The sequence below is a fragment of the Theobroma umbraticum genome, unplaced genomic scaffold, assembly GCF_002168275.2.
Source record: "Theobroma umbraticum cultivar Fairchild unplaced genomic scaffold, ASM216827v3 scaffold_204.0, whole genome shotgun sequence".
Classification (NCBI taxonomy): Eukaryota; Viridiplantae; Streptophyta; class Magnoliopsida; order Malvales; family Malvaceae; genus Theobroma; species Theobroma umbraticum.
In genome coordinates this window covers 4,678,145-4,699,254 of record NW_018397267.1, presented here as the reverse complement: position 1 = coordinate 4,699,254, position 21,110 = coordinate 4,678,145, and the positions used below count along the sequence as shown (strand labels likewise).

At 33.1% G+C, this 21,110-nt stretch overlaps 5 protein-coding genes across 8 annotated transcripts; 2 read left to right on the top strand and 3 right to left on the bottom strand.

The window, feature by feature from the left end:
- Window positions 1-117: 117 nt before the first annotated feature.
- Window positions 118-3,894, bottom strand: LOC110424825 (Serinc-domain containing serine and sphingolipid biosynthesis protein). Of its 2 annotated transcripts, none has more exons than XM_021439530.2 (7): window positions 3,734-3,894; window positions 3,299-3,540; window positions 2,410-2,649; window positions 2,128-2,239; window positions 1,876-2,050; window positions 983-1,223; window positions 118-632 (listed from the first exon to the last, which is right to left on the bottom strand). In XM_021439530.2, exons 2-7 carry the CDS (start codon window positions 3,480-3,482, stop codon window positions 343-345), a joined length of 1,242 nt encoding a protein of 413 aa, XP_021295205.1. In that variant the 5' UTR covers window positions 3,483-3,540; window positions 3,734-3,894; the 3' UTR covers window positions 118-342. The 2 variants fall into 2 exon arrangements, with proteins under 2 accessions (XP_021295205.1, XP_021295206.1); XM_021439531.2 differs by having other exon boundaries at window positions 3,299-3,537; window positions 3,734-3,876.
- A 978-nt stretch (window positions 3,895-4,872) lies between these two features.
- LOC110424231 (uncharacterized) lies at window positions 4,873-6,921 on the top strand. 2 transcript variants are annotated; one of them, XM_021438769.2, is made up of 2 exons: window positions 4,873-5,127; window positions 6,306-6,921. In XM_021438769.2, exon 2 carries the CDS (start codon window positions 6,417-6,419, stop codon window positions 6,702-6,704), a length of 288 nt encoding a protein of 95 aa, XP_021294444.1. In that variant the 5' UTR covers window positions 4,873-5,127; window positions 6,306-6,416; the 3' UTR covers window positions 6,705-6,921. The 2 variants fall into 2 exon arrangements, with proteins under 2 accessions (XP_021294444.1, XP_021294443.1); XM_021438768.2 differs by having other exon boundaries at window positions 4,883-5,127; window positions 6,383-6,921.
- An 856-nt stretch (window positions 6,922-7,777) lies between these two features.
- Window positions 7,778-9,431, bottom strand: LOC110424735 (large ribosomal subunit protein eL42-like). Its single transcript, XM_021439390.2, has 4 exons — window positions 9,160-9,431; window positions 8,282-8,461; window positions 8,062-8,136; window positions 7,778-7,965 (listed from the first exon to the last, which is right to left on the bottom strand). Exons 1-4 carry the CDS (start codon window positions 9,160-9,162, stop codon window positions 7,906-7,908), a joined length of 318 nt encoding a protein of 105 aa, XP_021295065.1. The 5' UTR covers window positions 9,163-9,431; the 3' UTR covers window positions 7,778-7,905.
- A 174-nt stretch (window positions 9,432-9,605) lies between these two features.
- LOC110424736 (histone H4) lies at window positions 9,606-10,131 on the top strand. Its single transcript, XM_021439391.2, has one exon. It carries the CDS (start codon window positions 9,682-9,684, stop codon window positions 9,991-9,993), a length of 312 nt encoding a protein of 103 aa, XP_021295066.1. The 5' UTR covers window positions 9,606-9,681; the 3' UTR covers window positions 9,994-10,131.
- A 6,689-nt stretch (window positions 10,132-16,820) lies between these two features.
- Window positions 16,821-18,666, bottom strand: LOC110424746 (uncharacterized). Of its 2 annotated transcripts, XM_021439403.2 has the most exons (3): window positions 18,529-18,666; window positions 17,955-18,169; window positions 16,821-17,588 (listed from the first exon to the last, which is right to left on the bottom strand). In XM_021439403.2, the coding sequence occupies exons 2-3, from the start codon at window positions 18,111-18,113 to the stop codon at window positions 17,109-17,111; spliced, it is 639 nt and encodes a 212-aa protein (XP_021295078.1). In that variant the 5' UTR covers window positions 18,114-18,169; window positions 18,529-18,666; the 3' UTR covers window positions 16,821-17,108. The 2 variants fall into 2 exon arrangements, with proteins under 2 accessions (XP_021295078.1, XP_021295077.1); XM_021439402.2 differs by lacking the exon at window positions 18,529-18,666 and having other exon boundaries at window positions 17,955-18,522.
- Between the last annotated feature and the right edge of the window lie 2,444 nt (window positions 18,667-21,110).

Genomic DNA, 21,110 nt, shown 5'->3' with positions numbered 1-21,110 from the left:
TGAACATATAACCTGATTGGCGTTTTTGGTATTGATATTCAGATCAACATCTGTTTCGGATATTCTGCATTCCCACTTTTTGCTTCTGTTTTCGTAAACATTCTTTAAATGGGAAGCAAAAGGAAAACTTATTTCAAACTTGTGATAACAACTACATTATGAAAATATTATCAACAAGGTTTGTAAGTTTTCGGTGGGAGCAATCCTGCACCGATGACACACATACACAGATTAAATGTACCCCAATACCATCTCAGTTCAACTTAGAAACTTTTGAATGTAAACCCGTCTGCGATCGCACACATATACATAGTAAATTTATTGCAAATTCTCTTTGGAAATTTAGAACTCCCTCTCTGGGAACAGAATAGGAGCAACCAGAGACCAGATATAAAGACCTGCAGTTGCCCACGCAGTTACAATCCGAACCCAAACAGATGGCCACCCCACATCCACCAACTTACCGCTCTCCCCAACCGAGGTTGACCATCCAGTCAAAAGCATTGCTGAATACATACTTGCAAGAGAAAAGATGATGTGGAAGAAGGCGTATGAATACGTCACTGGCTTATTCTTCTCCTTTTCTTCCTGCTCATCTGCCTTGTCCAATGGAAGCAAAGGCTTTCCAGCACCTTCACCCATTAAAACAGAATGTTAAATTGTACTCTCAACTTATGCTACTTATTTTTCTAATTTTACCCTCAAAAAAGATCCTAACAAGTTAACCGCAGCAAGAAAGACGGGGAAGGGGGGGAGGGGGTGAGAGTTGGAGGCGAGAGAGAGAAGCTAACCCCAAATTCTTAAAAATATTCATAAAGTGTAAGGAACATGGTTTCTTTTTACCTACCCTCAATCCTCATCCCAAAATCATAAAACTTATAGACAACTCTTGGCTCAAATTTTAAAAACAGAAATATTATCATCATAAGCAGTTATTTTAATGGTGTATGGTATAAAGATTGAATATTTTTGTTAGCAATACCTGCACGAGGTGAACTTGGTGGGGAGAGCAGAGTAGTAGAGGACCCAGCGCGAACAGCAGAATAGACAACTGATAGGACAGTGGTAAGCAGACCGAAGGTCAGGGTGCCAGTAGAAATTGCTTTAGAATGCTTGTGAAGACCATTGCATTCATAATCTCTTGGTTCGCTTGCAAGCCCACTGTAGCAAAGGTACATGCAGTACAGTGATATAACTGAAGCTGGCAAAATGCTACCACCAACCTAGAAATCATAGAGATATATATATTAGGAATGAGCAAAAAGCATCTCTATAGATTGTAAGAATTCATGTAAATGCTACAAAATATGGCACTAGAAACAGTGGTAAAATCCTATTCATTATCTTTCCTTTTTTCAAAAAAATGTTAATGATATGATAAGAAAGAGAGATAAGAGACCTCAACATTTCAACTTTATGGAACACAAGAAGGAGCATTCTCACAAAGTTTAAAATTAAAATGGTTTTCCAATCTAAGCCCTCTTTTCAATATATCCATCCATATGTTGGTTCTATATCCATTATTTGCAACAAGACAGAAAACATGTTTGCAATGTCTACATGCTTATCAATCATCTTATGTTTGAAAAGGAAGATCTAATTTATCAATCATGGAAACAGTCTCATTTATCTAACTGGGGCCATCAACTCAAGCTAAGGCCAGCCAATTTCCAAGGTATATAATCCACAAGAGATCTAGCTGTTCTGCAGGAAAGAGATGAGAAATTTTGCACAGTGTGGCATCAGTTTTACTCCAATTAATTATGAACTCATGCACTTATAATCCATGCAAACAAAATAAAAGAAAACCAATAGAACTGATAATCCATGAGCTATTAAGATTGTGTAAAGTGTAAATCAAAAGTAAAGACTTACTGCAGGATGCAGTGCAACTATGGCAAACAAGAGAACAAGAATCAAGGTCATCACAATAAAGAATGTATTGAGCCCACAATCCTGTCCAGATGGTGTGAACCAGTGGAAGAGAAGTCCAGAGAAGCCCAATGTCCCCAAATAACAAACAAGTGAAACAACAAACAGTGCAACGTACCTATAGAGGAAAAAGAAGTATATGTCATCTATATACAAAAAAGAGGTACCAAAAACGCTCACAAAAGTAAAACTCACCAGAACTGCTCATCATATCCAACCCATTTGTCATTCCATCCATGAACAAAGTCAAGTAACAGCACAACTTGAACCAAAAGAAACAGTCCTGAGCCAAACTTTGATATCGTCTCTGCAAATGCAACATTACGTCAAACTAGATGTGATTTTAGCCAAATTGTTATTTCCTCCAATCATTTACAACTGCTCTGTAAGAACATTATCTACAATATCATGTAAGAGTTTTGAAAAGGATGGTACTCTTAATTTAGTAAAATGAACTGTGTACATGATGTTGCTTACCATAGAAGCTGATAATCTCATTTGGAACAAAAAACATTAAGATCACTAAAATGAACCAGCAGATGACTTTCACCATCCATCCACCATGGTGCAAACCATCACGAGGATCCCTCTGATTTTTCACACCAACCATTAAAACTGCCAGGATAGTGAAAAACAAAAAATTTCCCAAGCTAACCCTTAGCACCGCGTCTGTTTCAAACCATTCCCTGTTTGGTGTTTTGTGAAAATGATTGATCCCTGCATAAATAACAATATAATATTAATTAAATCAGCAAACTAAGTATATGCAAGACATAACCAACACTCTCACCTTTCCCCACCAAGAAAGGTGTAAAACATTAAATACATTAAATATGGGGCCAAATATCAATAGCTGAAGACAATCTAATTGTGGCAGCCTGATCCAGGAAAGATGAGTTATGAATAACAGTTACCAAGCCACTCAAAGAAAAAAAGTGTAGAAGGACAAGCCCACAATTCATCCAGGAAACAGGTTTGATTCAATATAACAGAACCATAACATGGTTATAGATGTCAGGATTCACATGGAAATCTGAGCACTCTTCAGATTCCCTAAAAATACCCAATACATTAACAGAGCATGTCTAAGTTACATTTAGCTCAGAGTAACTCAATGCTCATTAGACAAATGACTGCGCTAAAAAACCAAAGCCATTTGACTTCCCTGCCCATCGAATATGTCAATGCCAGGATAGTATTGAATCTTTTGCACCATCATTTGGGCATTCAAACATTAACCACGATTGGCGTTAGAATCTCAAAACAAACAAATTATGCTCCGAGTAACAAATAACACTAAGAAATCGACGAAATTTAGTAATAATCAAAACCAAATAAATAAAAAGCAAATTTCAAGGAAACTTACAAGGGAGCTTCTCCATGAGAGGGGCGGCAACCTCACGAAGGATCCAGGAAACAATCAAAGAAAGGGCAAAGAGGCCACAGTAGGCGATCCTTGCAGACCTCCTGCTAATCCCCGAAACCACACTGCGGCACGCATCGCATGCGCATGCCGCACAACACGATGCAAGGCATGAAGCAGCCCACATCTTCTTCCAACCACGACAACAAACAAACAGCCTGCCAAATCCAAAACCCTAACTGCTGCTGCAACAACAACAACAACAAAAATCAATATAGAAAAAGAAAAGAAAAACCTTTATCTCTAAGAATACGAGGAAAACTAAATAAATTCCACAGAAAACCCCAATTGTTGAAGATTCAATCCCAAAAAAAAAAACTCAAAACCCTTTTTGATAATAATAAAAAATATAATCGATTGTGATTAATTTTCTCTTACCAGCGAATTAAGGAAGATAAAGTTACCCGAAGACGATGATCGGTGGGCGCGCACGAAGAAAAATAGGAACGACTCAAAGAACCCAAAGAGAATTGGAATTGCTTTCTCAGTCGGAATACAGAGCTTAAAACCATATGCGGTTGTCTGTATATTACAAATCCTGTAATTCACTAATCTCAACCGTTAGAAATGTTGGCGGTGCTAAAATGAACGGTTTGGATTTGTCGTTTGTTGAGAATTTTTTTATAATTGAAATAAGGATTTGAACCTTCTTCTTTAATAAGAATTGTGTACTAAATAATTTTGTCTAGTTCCACTATTGTTTTACTTTCTGTAAATATCTTATTTAATAAAACTTGTAATTTACATTTCAAAAAAGTTTAGATCAATTTTAAATATTTTTCTTTCAAAAATTGTATTGAGTATTTAATCACAAATGACAATTTTGCAAAACTCAAACCAAACCAATCATTTTAAATTGCTTTTAAAAACATGTAAAATATTAATTGACTTTTAAAATCAATATCAAATATCACTCTCATCGTTCAACAATGCATTACAGAAAAAACTTCATTTGTAAATGATTTTTTTTTTTTATAATTGAGAGAAGAGTGATTTAAATTTTACTTTTTAGATAAGAGAATTATGTATCAATTAATGAATTAAATGTTTAACTACATTTGAAAATAAAATGGTTATGTGTCAAATTACTATTAATTTATTTATTTTTTGGTGGTTTGTAAGTTTTGAAAAAAATTACTATTAATTACAATCAAAATGTTGTACAAGCCAACAGCCATAAGAGATATATAGTTGGATTAAAGATGATAGTGGTTCATGATGGAGTCGACAAAACCCAGAGATTTTTTTGAGAAGAAAAAAAGAATTAAAATGGTTAATTAGTTAATATAATTAAGATTACAACTTTCATTTCAAACAAAAAATGAAAAAAAAATAGCTAAGATTAGAACCTAGCTTAAGAAAATAGTAAACAATCAGAAATAGTAGAATGCCAGGTGGAGCGCACTTTCCCTTTCAAACGGTACGCGGGTTTGGCCAGTTTCTAATTAAACGGCCTTTGGACGTTTCCAAACGTCCAAGCTTGTCTAAACCTTCTCTCTAAATTTGGCCCAATAAAATGCTTTTCGCTTCATAACGGTCTCGACGGTTCCCTAACCCATGAATACACCCTTTATTCCGTTTCATTGTTCGTGACGGGTTTGCTCAATAAAGCTCAAGCACCTCTTGCTTTTGTTTTCTATTATAACGTCCCTTACACCGTGACATAAGGAGAAGACAAAGGGGAGGGAAGAAGAGTGATTATAAAGAGAAAGCATCAAGAAATATACTCATTTTCCCTTCTTCCCTTTGATCCAACCTTGCGTTTGTCAACCGTAAGTGTTTTCTTTTTTAACTCTTTGATTCATTTACAGATCTGGGTGTTTTTTATTTTTTATAGGATAGAGAAGGGTTTTGAATTTGATATTTTTTAGATAGATATATGGATTGGTAATTAAATGTTGTTGAATGTTTGTGGTGAGTATGTTTTTCATGTAGATTTGACATGATCCTCAGGCTTTTCTCTTCTTGGCTTTTTAAGGATCTGTGTTGATAACGTGTTTTCATTAGCGGGATTAAGGAATAGGAAGGATTTCTTATGATCTGACAGAACTGGGAACATTTTTGGTCCAGTGTCTGTCTTATTAGAAATAATTAAAACATAATATAGTGTTCAGGTGAAAGAGAATTTAGAAATTTATTCTTTGTGAATATGAGAATTGACGACGCTAATTTATGAGATGTTACATGATTTGTTAGACAATTATGTTCTCCTGCCTGTTGAGACATTTGGACATCCAATGTTTTCAATCTTCAGGCTAGGATTGGATCGGTAGGAAATGGTTTGGGAAATCACTTGGTGAGCTAATTAAACAAAATTCATAGTGCTGTTGACACCGCAAAAGATTTTGCACCTTAGTTTCAAAATTTATAGTGCTGTTGACATCACAAAAGATTTTGCATCCTAGTCTTGCTGGTATTATTATTTTCTTTATAATTTTGCTGTTGTAGGTTGTCAATCTGTCACCCTTTTGGATTTTGGAAATATGCCTTGTTAGATATGGGAGATTTAGTCTTTGTTGTATAATGTGTTCAAGTAGTTAATTGTATGTGTGATTGGATGTCTTAAAAAGGAGTTTTTAGTTAGACTGATAAAATTGCTTCTGTGTATTAGCTCCAGCAATCAGTTTAATTGGAATTTGTTTATTCCCGCTCGTGCACTGGTCAATCTATTATGACTTTTGTGTATCTAGATGTCGAATTTCAATGGTAGCTGGTGTGTTTATTTCTCATTCTGAAGGCACTGGAGTTTAATTAGTGTAAAGATATTTTTGCCTTGGTTATTATGATGTTTGGACCACAGTATTTAAGAAGAATGGTTTTGCACGGCTTGTTGTTCAGGTCTTTTCCTTTGAGAAATTAGATATTTCCGATTGTTGTCTTTTATTTAAATTGTTTTGTCAGTAGGTTAATGGTTTAGCGTGACATGTTCTTCCTGTCTTTTCAAATGTAGTTGTTACAAACTATTTTCTTTGTCCTTGAGCATGTTCTTACATGTGGTGATGAACCAAATGGGCTGCATGATATCAGGTCACGGTGGCAAGGGAATTTTAGCCTCTAAGCTATGGTTCTTGATGGCATTGTATCTTCTCCCCATCGGAGGTCAGGATCAATCAGGAAGCAATTCCAAAAAGATGAGTTGGGCAGCTGGTCAACACTTGTCCAGAGGCATAGATTTCTGTTAACAGCTTTGGGACTCTTAGCATTCCTCTGTACCATCTACCTTTACTTTGCAGTTACTTTAGGGGCCACCGCCGATACATGCTCTGGGTTGACAGGAACACAGAAAGCAACATGTAAACTGCAGCATGCAAGGTCGACTCTGTCCCATGGAAAACTGAAATTCCTTTAGCTTGTCTATGGCCAATTACCGGTTGGTTTATTATTATAGTATTCGGTTTTAGGCAACTGAAGGTATTCAAATTTGAAAAACACAATTCATTTATAGTGGAATATTTTGTGTCCTCTTATGCTGCTTGTTCATATGCAGGTTTAAATCTATGCAGCTGAAATTTGTACTGCAAACTCTATTTTAATGATTAATCTTCTAAAGAAGCTAATTTTCTTAATGTTGAAGATGCATATAATGTTGTTTGGAGGTTATGCAGTTTGTCAAACAATGTCCTAGTGCAACGGCTTTTATCTTTCATGCATTTGAGATTGTGATTGCAAACAATTTTGAACCAACCGTTAGAATACTGCAACTATATTATGCTTTATTAAGTCTACATGATCACTTATTACTTATTCATTACACACTATGAGAATTCCTGCTTCTTGGTGTCCGTGAACATTGAAATTGATAGTGATGAAAAAAGGATCTTATTTCAATTGGCATGAATAGGAAAATTTTATTTATCTACAAGAACCAGAACAAGAGGATTGTCCTGTTCTTCAGGATAGGAGGCTAACATCAGCCAACTGGAGCCAAGAGATACCTACATAATTGAGGAACAAAGTAACACTTCGGTCTTAAATGCCAACAAGTGAAAAATGTTTGCCATTCTTGATCACAATCTTCAAGTTTATCACATAAAACAAGCAAAATTCCTTCCGGACTTCTTCTTGATCAAACTTTTTCTGATCTCCAAGGAATGAGATTATCCAATCACATCCCTCGAGATCTCCCATAACCTTCTCTTTTGGTCATGTGATGTACGTTAAGCAATGCGATTTATTAAAGCAAAGGATTCTCGAACGCGTCAACGACAAGATGTTATGGCGTTCTCTTAATATTTGACAAAAAGTGAGTATGCCTGCCGTATTTTTACCAGATGTTTATAGAAAACCTTTCCTTATCTCCAATGGATGATGTGGAAAAAAATATGAGCAAAATCAACTTACCGGTGTCTCTAGAACTCTTGGAGAAAATATAAATCACATTTAAATTTTAATCCTAATAAAAACTGATACCATCAAATCAAATTGATTAGGAAACACCATTAGGAATGAGATTACCAAATTAGCAACAATGCAATGTAAACAACAAAATTCAATGCTGGCTTCAGTTACAACAAGTGCGAAACAATAAGATAGTGACAAAAATGATTCATTTAGAATAAGGATGTCCCCTTGCCTTTCTTGTCCCCTCCAATCTCAAAGTGCTTGCATCTCTGCAGAAACAGTATCAACAAAGAGTTAGCATTTGTCAAATGAGGTAAGGCTATCTAAGAATGGCTAGCTAATGCACAAGTTTTGCAGTTAATTACCTTGATGGCGTGTTGTGACACATGCTTGCAAGCCTGGCACTGTAGCCTCAGCACAATCTTCTTAGTAGTCTTTGCCTGTTAGAAAATATTTTGAAATCCATTCATAAATGGAATAGAAAGAGATTAAAATAATGGTAGTACACAAATTGTTCATGTTCTTCCCACAGTAACAGTCATATTCACACAAGGGTGAACAAGTCATCAAAGAGAACTCTTTTACCTTCTTGTGGAAAACTGGCTTTGTCTGTCCACCATAACCTGATTGTTTGCGATCATAACGACGCTTTCCTTGAGCAGCAAGACTGTCCTTCCCCTTTTTGTATTGGGTGACTTTGTGCAAGGTGTGCTTCTTGCACTCCTTATTCTTACAGTAGGTCTTCTTTGTCTTAGGAACGTTCACCTACAATACAGAAGTTTTGATTTTTCTCACACAAATCTATCAACGAAATGACAATTTTGCGCCCTCCAAAGCAATGTTCTTGGAACAATTTTCAAATCATATGCAACACATGGTTCCCAAATTTCGAACATATGACACAAATGATTAATGGTTGCAACATTTGATGGCTGATGCAATCACATAATACAGCATTTCCGCCAAAATCCATAAAAACTGATGACTTAAGGCTCTCAGGAATATGAGCTTTGCTCATCCTAATCCTAAGCAAATTAAAACCAAGAAAGCACAGAAGAAAACTGTACAAGAAGAGAATTAAAAGTTGGCTGTAGTGTAAGCCATTTAGCCTAAATCACCTCAAGCATTGCTAAATAGAAGCAGAAAAATTGACACTTTATCAGACTATACTCAAGCAAGAATAACATTCACCTAAATACTTGTAAGAATTGACTTCTCAACTCTTGATTAAATTGACTGGTGCATCCCATCACCTAAAAAACTCAAGCCACAACTCACTAGAAACACAAAAATTTTGCCACCAAATGTTTCAAATTTAATCACTCATCACATAAAATATTAACATTCTTCCCATGCCAATGATTTAAGAGATACAAACAACTATGTGCAAAATTCCTGTGCACATAATCAATTCAATAATAAATGTATCATTTATTTAAAGGGGAGTGAAAAAGAGAGGATACCATCGTGGAAAATGATGGGAGAGAAACCAAAGCTCTGAACTGCTCTGTTACAGAATAGAAATGAAAAGAAAAACCCCTGAAGCGAAGTTAGGGTTAGGGTTTTTATAACAGACTCAGAGCCGGGTTTTAACAGCTGGCCCCAGTTTATGAATCGAATCGGTGACAGGATCCAAATCTAAATTGCAACAGGCCCAATTTGTTGTTCCCCAATGGGCCACGGGCCGGCCTTCAAATTCTTTTTCCGTTCAAATCACGCTTATCTCACGTGCCCCACTAGCCTTTGGAAAAAATTCGAAATCCGAAATCGAAAATGGAAAAACCTTCCTCTTCCTGTTGAACCCGCGCCAAATGGAAACCGTATCACACGGATCGTTTCTCTTAGCCGTTGATTAAAAATAACATCCAACGGATAAAAATCAAAGGCTCTCACTCTATAAATACACAGGATATCTCTCATTTCCTCACCAAATCCAATCCAAGTTAAAGAGAAAGCCACCAAAATTTTGCTTTGAGAGGTAGAAAATGTCAGGCCGTGGAAAGGGAGGCAAAGGATTGGGAAAGGGAGGAGCGAAGAGGCACAGGAAAGTACTGAGAGACAACATTCAAGGGATCACGAAGCCTGCAATTCGAAGGTTGGCTCGACGAGGCGGAGTGAAGAGGATTAGCGGCCTTATTTATGAAGAAACGCGAGGCGTTCTCAAGATTTTCCTTGAAAACGTGATCCGCGACGCGGTTACGTATACTGAGCACGCCAGGAGGAAGACGGTAACTGCTATGGATGTGGTTTATGCCTTGAAAAGACAGGGCCGAACCCTTTATGGTTTTGGCGGTTAATTGGGTGGGGTTTTTTTTTTTTGGAAAGGAATTAGGTGGTCTTTTACAGAGATGATTTTTAGATCTCGTCAGTTTTTGTGCTTTTCGATGATGTAATAGAAGTTGAATTTTTATGGGAAAATTGTGTTTGGATTTCGACGTTACTATTTTGTTTCTGTTTGGTTTCCTAGAAAATATGCGTAAGAAAGTGAAAATGAAACGTTTTGTCTTTTCCATTAGCTACAAGTTTCCTCATTAATGGTTTATGTGAATTGGTAGAACTAACTGTTTGGAACCCAAATTGTACTTGTTTTTTAGGATTTACTCTAATGAAATACAAAATAAGTCATTTAAGCGTAATGAAAATACTGCTACGGGCTGAATTTATTGTTATGATGGAGCTAAGGGTTGAAATCTATATCCCTTAACACATAGGGGAAATGAAAATCTCAAGTTTAAAAGGATCAGAACATATTTTTATGACTGAAAATTGATTTAGAAAAAATAAAAAGAGCAAAGGTAAATTTTACATTGAACTTTGGTCTTTGGTTTGAGTTGGGTTGGGACGGGGCTTAAGCCTTCGGCTGATAACTTATTTTGTGTTGCCAAAAAGGCCAGCAGTGAAATCCGCCAGAGCTGCCCAATATGTCAATTGAGAAAGGCTTGTTCCGCCCAATTGGCAACCAGATTTGGCATTATATGTGAGCAATCTACTGTCAATTATAAGGCTTTATCATCTTTTAAGCCATCTAGCCAAGGAAGCTTCAACCACATTGAGAATATGTGCAGTTGGAGCGTGGGGACAGATCAAAGGAACTTTACGGCTTGGCTCAATGCACAAGGGATCTTTCCAGCCAGATCAGTCAAAATGGGCTTAGCTTATTGAGTGAACTCATTTTTTATTTAAAATGAAGTGGATTGAGTTTCAAAATCTAGATCTATAATAGAATAGGGCCTAAATGAATCAGGCCATCTCATCAGTGGGTTGGGATAGACTGAAACGGGTCAGCCTTGTGAGCTAAAAAAAAAAAATTCATAATTTTATATATTTAATTATATAAAATTAATAATTTAATTACTAATAGTATTACTTACTTTAAATATTTTAATGTTTTTAATTTTTACTTGTCAAGTTAATAATTTTAGTTTAAATTAAAATTTATTATCTCTTTTTTTTTTATGACAATGAATATTAGATGAAATTAATAATAATTCAGATCTTGAAATATCATTAATATTTAAATAATATTTAAATATTTTATTTGAAGATGAGGATTAAGGAGGATATAAATAAGTTTTAAAGTTTCTATTATTTGGTTATATACTTATGTTTATGAGATGGTAATTTATGTTAAAAATTAAAACTTTATTTATATAATTTATTTACTTATCTATATTTGATGTAATTTATTTGTTTATAACATGTTTTCATTATTCAATTTATAGATTAAATCATAAACCAATTTTATTGATAGGAAGTTTGTTAGATAGAATTATAAAAATGATTTAAAAAAAAATAGATTGGCCCAACCTGACTCGTGGACTAGTAAGGGATGGATTAGGTTGGGGTTTTGATGACTCATGTAAAAAATGAGTTGACCAAATCCAACTCATATTTTCTCAACCCACAAGGGCCAGGCCTGGCCAACTCATATTGACACTTCTATTTCCAATGGTGGTTTTAAGAAGTCTCTTGATGGTGCCATTGGTGAACTTTCAAGTTGCTAGTTAAGGACGGTAATAGGTATCTTGTTATAAGATATATATGGATATTCAACCCCATTATATAGGTTAGGATGGGTTTGGAATAAGTTTGAGTAGTGATTTCACAATTCATATCAAGTTTGGATAAGATTCAGTTACCATCGCTTGAGTATTCGTTATTTGAATTCGATTATCATTGATAAATATTTTATTATTATTTTAATAATTAAAATTTATAATTTTTACTAACTTTATAAACAATTATTTTTGTTAAAAACTAAAAAATATATAAAAAGTATAATTATTCTAATTATTAATGTGATGACATTAATATATTTAAATTAAAAAAGTATTAAATTATTAATTATGTTTTTATAATATGAATATCATATCATATTATAAAGGAATATAATTACTATTATATATATTTTTAAATATAAAAATATTTACATTCTATTTCATGTTAACATTAAAAAATTATAACTTATAAAATTATTAATTATAATATATATACCATTATTTATATAAACTTATAATATATATAATTAAAGAGTTTTTGAAATTAGAATAGTTTTGGAACTTAATTATTTTTTTTTAATTTCATGAGATTAAAGATAAATCCATATAGTTAATTAACTTAATTCAGAAAATTATGAATATTAATTAACTTGTAATATCTTTTAATATATATAGTTTATCTATTGTGTTAATTAATAAGAAACATAATTACTATTATATATATACTAAAATATTTTTTGTATATATATATATTTTTTAAAATAAACATATTTATTTTTTATTTTGTGTTAACATTGTATAAATTATAACTTATAAAATTATTAATAATAATATATATACATTTGTTTATATAAACCTTAAAAGAAGTTGTGAGATTAGAATAGTTTTAAAACCTAGTTAATTTTTTTTAAATTTCATGTAATTAAAAATAAACTTATATAGTTAATTAAATTCATTCTTGAAACTATAATTATTAATTAACTTGTAATGTCTTTTAATATATATATTTTATATATATTAAGTTCATTTATAAAGGAATATAATTAGTATTACATATATATATTAAAATACTTTTAGTGTGTATATATATATATATTTTAAATATAAACATATTTACTTTCTATTTTATGTTAACATTATAAAAATTATAACTTATAACATTATTAATTATGTTTGAACTATTTATTTGTAATTATTTAAATTTAAATTTATTTATTTGTGTGTTTTTATGAATTTAATTATTAGTAAATTATATAAAATATGTAAGAGAAATATTATTACATATGGATACAAGTACGAATTTGGATTCAGATAATTGGATACCATAAATTGAATTTTAATAATTTTTTTGCATAATCAAAATTTTAAACTGATTAATGTAATTATAGGGTATTGAAAATATATTAAGATTAGAGTTAGGGTAATAATTTTTTAAAATATTCGGATAGTTAATAAAATTTAAATATTTTATTTTTTATAAAGTTATAATTTGAATGATTTAAAATTAACTATTACTTTACCTGTTGACGTCTCTATGGAGATCTCTATTGCTAGTGATGGGAAACAAGAAGCAACGGGCTTTGAGTGGGAGTTGCAGCATAAGATTGTTAAAGCATGAAATATTACATCATATATTGGTATTGAGTTGCCGGATTAAATAAAATGATCTAGTCTAGGGGGAATGGATCCACTACGTGTGTTTATAACATAATACTATGTTAATCCTTTTCATTATTCTTTTAAAGAGTGATCATTCTTTATCATTATTCGTTTTAAAATTAGATATTAGCTAAAGCTGGATGCCCATGCTGTTGGTCTAAATGTCCAGCGCCTGGTCCCCTAGATTGGAAGAATGAGAAGATTGATTATGACCAATGGACTCTTATGTCCTAAATATTGTGCTAATTTTAATTAATCAGTGGAATAACTCGCAGCTCTAAGCTCATGCACATGATGGTTATGCCCAATTCTAATTAATATTCCTACTGATGTTGGTCACTGTCAACTCGTGGGGGGCTGTCCAACGCCGAATCACTGATTACGAGCATTGAGGGATGTACTAGTAGCTAAGACAAATCTAATAAAGCAGTATCTTCTTCAATGAGGATATAATGTCGGAAAATATCACTTTCACAAAAGTTTTAACACATTTATCATTTCTATTTAGGGAAAAAGAAAAGTATACACCACACCCACTTGTTATTTATCAATGTAATTGATGTCACAATTGGTGAGCGTTGGGTACAAGTTCTTTTAACTCACCGTTTGCCTTCATGACATTTAAAACTCAGTTGAATATGGCTTTCAAGGAATTTGACCCAAATTTCAAAATTTTTAAAAAAATGAAATATAACTAACTAATATTTTTAAATTTAAAATCATCAATAATAATAATAAATAAAACTAACCGATCAATATCATATCCATTCAAATATTTGACTTAATAATTAATATCATATTCTACGAACTACCTAGCGTTGGGGCTCAAGTCCAACGAACATCCTTTTCCTAAGCCGTATTTTGGACTACATTTGCAGGCCCAGGTGTGGGTTGGCACTTGGCGACCGAAGCCATGACCAGGATTACGGACCACTGGTGGACGTTCTTTTTCGGAGTGTGAACACGTCCGTCATCCTAGCAAACACACTTTAATTAGATCATAGTTTGATATTTTCGCCGTTGATACTATTAAAATATTTTTACAGTACATGTCTCCTATTTTTTTTCATGAATGTATCAACATATTCGAGTCTTTTTTAAATATTTTATTTTCTGTAAAAATTCTGAAAATAATACTAACAAAACAAAAATATTTCAATTAAAAATTTTCAGTTGTAAATTTCCTACTATTGTAATTTTTGCATCTTCTCCACCTTAAATTATAACGGTGCAAATTAAAATAGACCTTCGACTAATAATAAACTCTAACAAAAAGAGCTTAAATAAGCTTTTAACACTTGGCCAATTTGTGGGCATCAATTATAATTTATAAGTACATAAAATGTGAATCATAGACAAATGTAACAAGGCTAAGAATCCCACCGGTGCTGGGATTGCGTGGTGGTGGGATTGGGTGGATGGAAAAACTAATCCTTTGAAAATGAGGATTATATTGTTTGGACGACCTTGACCAAGGACCGAAGTTGTTGGCACATAAGGCTTTGAATGGTGAACCATGCACGCGAGGCGGCCAAAACCTGGAAAAGGCAGAATCACGCGCACTTGAATGCGCCAATCCGGCTGATATTAGAGCAACTACTTTCTCGAGTATCCAAATTGGTTTTTGAGATTCATGGCGGCAATATCCACAGCCGACCGAAAACGATAGCAGAAAACAATCTCTGACTTTTCAATCGACAGAAAGTCTCCCGTGCCCGTGGTAGGAGAACCGCAACGATCCGAACTTCCTTCTTTTTATTTTTGCGTATCTGATTGGCTAGGCTTCGTGTTTTCTGTAAGACATGACATTTTCTTCATCATTGACTTCTCCATGCACATAAACAATTTTGAATCATTTGTTGAACATATTAATATCAGCGTCAATATATGTAGCACGCGTTTGCATATTAAGGGGCGGGCTACTTAATTATCCTTTATCGTATGAAATTTCAAATCCTTTCTGTCTTCCAAAGAAGAATCTACATCAAAACTAATTAATATGTTGGTTTATTTGTCAAAATACACAAGAAAAGCTCCGTAATTTTTATAACCACGTGAATCAAACACATTAAATTTAAGAGTGATGAAATTTTATCTTATTTGAATGATGATTTATTCAAATTTGAATTCATTAATTTAAATTTTGAATTAAATAATTAAATTTTTAAAATTAATAATTAATTAATATTATGTGACCATTTCATCATATTTTATAAATATGTCATACCATTGATCAATTATTACATATTAGAATCTTAATTAATTAACTTGAAATTTAAACAAAAAATAATAATAATGATGTGGAATTGAACAAAACTTTAAAATGGAAATGACGCGTACCCAACTGGCCGCTGAGATTATCCTATCCAGTTGGGACAAACTTTGGTTTCTAATTTGAATTTCTTTAGAAGCAAGGTGAGATAATATCGGACTTTGCAACCTTCTTGATGCAATGTATTGTGAAAAAAGGGATGAAAATGGGGTAGGGAAAAGCCCTAGGACTAGAATCCAAGAGCTGCCTTCACGTGAAGACAAGCACCCTAATTGCTCTGAAGACAGCCTTTCCTTTATCCAATCAATTTCTTGACCCCAATCCACGCAATAAATTTCACGAACCAAGAAAATAAATGAGTTGCTTGCCATGATTGCCTTTGCAATCAATTTTATGTTTCCATCAATCAAAGTCTTCCATTAATGAGTTTCGTCTTAAGTTACAAAAAAACCAAACCCTTTCTTAAGTTTCGTGCCCAGACGACATTCGCATTAAATGAGGGTAGCAGAAGAGGGCGACGCGTGGCGAATCATTTCAAGGAAAAGCATTAAATGCAAAGTGGGGCTTGAATAACTGTCCAAAGTCGCAGCGAGGGTGACATGGAGTTTCAACCACATTTATTTTTGGATGTTGAGACCTTTAATGTTGGATGTAGACCTGGCCCTTCCCGTTGCCTTTATGCATGCAACGATGTTTGTTTGTTTTGAAATTCCTTCGATTAGTCCATTCTTTTACTTTTACTTTTACTTGGCTGTAAAATGTATTAGCCAAATCTTTATAATTAGTAGCTACAACTAATTAAACCCATATCCTTGTTCTTCACTCAATTAAAAACGATAGCAACAACTATCAAGTTCGGAATAAACATGACTTTGTGTGTTCTTAATTCATGCACATGATAACTCAGTCTCTCACGTATACAAAGCTGAATTAAGCAAAATCCACATGAAATAAACAAAAACACTTGTTTTGGTTAAAAAGCAGAAATGCCTGTGGTATATAGATATGAACTGTTACCAATCTGGATCTCCATTCAACACCACCCTACCAAAATAGGAAAAAAATAAATAAAAACAGCAGATTGTTACGTATAACAGCCCCATTTTAGCTGTGTAAAAAGCTACTACAACTGCGTTTGGGTATGTGCATTTTGTTCTGGCAATAAAAAAAAGATTTCCCAGATATATCCCAAGCATCAAGGAAGAAACAAAAATTTGAGGTATGTAATATCATACGATGAGGAGATCTAAAGTTTCTATATATTCTCCCAAATACACATCAAATTAATCTAACAAAAACAACTGTGATATCATCATGGTCCCCTGTACTAAAGTAACCAGAAACCTAAACCTATATTTTTCGATTTACAAGAATCAATATGTTTGCAGGACTGAAAAGTGCAGTAACTCTATATCTGTAATATAGATTATAGAGTTACAATTATCTCTGATCAATGCTCAAAAAGAGAGAAAAAAAAAAGAGATTAAAATGACGCATTGAGATCAATCCGAGGCTTCTTCACAGCCAAGGCAGATGGAACAATAGAATTGCAGCGAGGGCACCTGGGATTCGTCTTGGAAGCTATGACATATAGCAAGCAACCAGGGCATGCAGCTGCAAACATTCCCGGTGTGGATGAAGATGTTGCAGGCAACGAAGGTAGTGGTGGTGGTGATGATGAACGCTTCTTCATGGTTTCTTTTTCTGCTCTTTCCAGGGCGTATTTGACCTTGTCAAGAGTGCAGACACTCTGGTAACGGCTTGGGGTTGAAGACTGGAGCTTTAAGTCCAGGGAGGTGTCTTCAAAGAAGTTAATTGGAGGGAAGTTCAAGTCTTGAAACTTGGAATCTTGAAATGAATTTGGCAATTGATTCTTGCTCTTTCCCTCTGGAGAAGAAGAAGATGCTGGTGCTGATAATGGTGACTTTGGTGATCTGCATCTTTCTGTCTGTACTTTTCCAGGCTGCATGGTAAGGAACAGTGTGGAACAAAAAGTGCTTTAGAACATGAACTTCAGAGAAGAAAGCTTCAATAAATAACCAGGAAGGAAGATACTAAAATGTCAAACAAACAATTAAAACCGTAGTTAGGCGAAATAAAATTCCGAAGATGTCCGATGTTTCATAAAGTAAACATTAAATTTTGAGTAAAGAACCCTCTCTGTATTAAATACTCTGTTATTCATTCAATATTCATAATGACCTGAAAAGTTTATATGGGCTGTAAAGCAAATTAATTGTGAACTGAATCTACAAGAGAGCTAAAATGACAGAGATGAGTTCTTGGAATTTGTTGCAAAAGAAAGAGAAGATCAATCTGAATTTTTCACCTTAAATTCGAGATCTATTTCTTTGGTTGCAGCCTTGGACAAACTTCCCAACAAATCTTTTGTAATCAAAATATCCGAATTGCCAGCATGAATCTGAGGCTGTTCTTCAATATGTCCATTCAATACCCTCACCAATGAGCTACTCACATCTGCTGCCATTTCTAAGCCTTCAACCAGAGTGCCCAACAGCAAAAACACAGCAAAAAAGAGGAGGGCTTCAAAGAAAGAGAAATAAGAAAAAGCAGAGGCAGAGCAAATGAAACTGTTAAATTCCACTAAAAGAAAATAGAGTAAATATAACAGTCTACTTCAAGAAAGTTATGGTCCGATTGATGAACATTAAAAATCCTTTGGACTATAATATGAATGTTAATGATGATGGCAATGGCCAATCCTTATGATATGACAATATCATCCTCCTGTGACTGAGTTAATTACTCTGAAGTTTTTTATTACAGCTGATAAGGATGACATAGACTTTTCAACAATCTTCAATTAATTCGCGCAGATAGGTATCAAAGAATGAAGAAAATTGGAGAGCTAGCATTAATGGCGGCATTTAATGAGTTTGTACCCTTTTGTTTAAGAGCTGCCCTGTGCGTGAGGGAAGGTCCAGGCTTTGCCCTTTAAAGTCATACGCAGATTTTATAGTTGTAAGACTGTCACGTGTAGGCGCATAAAGTACTCTACCATTAAACGCCTTCAATCTAGGCCATTGAATAAGGAGAGACTCATGATGCCCAATATCCTTTTGTCAAATTCAAAGATTGAATGCTCATTTAAATCATGTACTGATACTAATACTTTATGTTTAGCAGCTTTGTTGATATGAATTCCACGTCTGCAAACATGAAATTTCCACGTTATGCCTCAGTAGATAACAAGTAAGTAATTTGTTTTGCATTTGATATATTAATGAAAATATGATTCTTAATTGTATTATTATTGAGAATATAATTATTGAAAATATAATTTTTTAGTATTTGATGTAATTACAAAAAGTGATAATTATAAGATATGTGATTGTTGAGAGGATTTAAAGATAATATTTAATTTGTAAATACTTTATTGAAAATATAATATAAATTAACAAAATTACCCTTATTAATAAAAAATATATAAGTTGAATAAATTTATAAATTTTAATATAAAATTTAATTTTTTCTAACTTTAAGCTATAAAAATAATAAATAATAACATGAAAACAATAACATAATATTTTTATATTAATTATTTCAATATTAAAATATACAAAATTACTAAATATTTATTTTCACTTGAAACTTATAAAAATCATAAATAAAAAAATTTATCTAAAGAAATATTTATTGATAAATAGAAAATTCTATCAATAGATCACATTATCTATTGATAGTTATTAAATCGTTGTTAAAAGTTTAAACATAATCTATCCATAGATGAAAACATAGATATATTATTTTAAGTCTGCTTGAAGTTTGTTTCTCTCGTAACTGTGGCACCCAAACATATTTTTTCTCTCAAATCCTTTGAATTTTTTAGTAAATTTTCTTGATTTTAAACCGTTTAAATGTTTTTTTTCTCAATTTTTTACATTAAAAATATATTTTTTTCAAAACACTTTCAAATTTATTAAAATTTGAATTAGAGTTTCATGAAACTCAAAGTTTTAATTTTTAAATCTGGTGGTAAAATTTGACCTAAAAATGCAGTGATGAGCTACTTTTCCAATGGACACTGAAAAGAAAGAGAAGAAGGCAAGGTTAAGTGAAAGAGAAAAAGACAGGAAAGAAGAAGGAGAAGAAGGTGGGAAGGAAAGAAGAAGGTTAAGAAGGTAGGAAGGAGAAAAGAAAAATTGGGGAATAAAAATTTGCAGCCCCTCCAAGAGAGAAGAGAAGGAGTGCTGAGGGATTTCTTTCTCATTATCCAAATATCAACCAAACACTATAAATCTGTAATGTGCTTCATTCTAATTTAATTATAGGGAATGTTTCTTACTGCAGTCTACCGAAAGTCACCTTATTAGTTTAGATCAAGCACTCAGGTAAAAAATAGTTTAAACTTCAATAACGAGAATTCAACTTGTTAACAATCTTATCTGTCTCTGGATTTCATTGACCATTGTCAGCTTATTGTTTGCCAATATTGAACTTTCTTCCGAAGAACTTTAAGAAAGCAGAGGAAGTTTCTCCATGGATCTTATGGACCGACAGCACGTACAGCGATAAGTCAAACAATTAGGGAAGATTTTTGATCTAAGTTTTAGTCCAGTGGGCTCTGAAGAATGGAGAGCCTCAGACCGAGAAAGTGGGCATCAATTTTTCTGATACATAGGGACTTGGGCGGATAAAGTAGACGAAGTACCAACCCAGTGTTCACACCAGTCACCAGGGGTGGGTCTCAGAAAGTCAGACAAAGTGGGGCCACTCTTTCAATGTCAGTTTCATGGGCTTTAGAACCAGGTAATCTCTCTTTCCTTCCTATTTCTTTTCCTCATGGCTGTGGGTCATGCTTAGAATCGCGAAGTTCAAAAGAGCCGTTGACAGGGTTGAGCAAAATACTCCACATAAATCCCTTTGAATTCTAATGTCACTTTCCTTCTGGATATTAACAATATCAGTTTTAGCTCTTATGTGATTGTATTTTTTTTATAAAATAAAAATGATTTATTTTAAATTTTTAAAAATTGACAAATTCAGATAAAATTTAATTCAACTTGAATTGTGAAAATTAAAAGACATAAATTAATTGAAAAGAAAATACAAAATCAAATTCGAATTAAATTGTATCTAATATGTTGTTGATATAGTTTTTAAAATTTGAATAATTTTTGAATTAACTTTTAACTAGATTGATTTTCCTTCTAATTATAGGTCATAACAATATAAAATGGACAAATTTGATTTTTTTATTCGTTTTTCATTTTTTTAAAACAAATTTGATTTATTGGGAGAATTAGGGTAGAAAATATACAAAGCATGTATTATTGCAATCGTTTGCGTCGGTTAGAACTTTATACAAAATTCATCATATCATTGTTAGTGATCTACAATTTGACAGCTCAAATAAGGACGTTAAGTTGCACCGTTCACTCCAAGACAATTTCGTGGAACCATGAAACTGAAGCTGTTAAAGCGTTGGCTTGCACCAAGACAATAATAATAATAATAATAAATA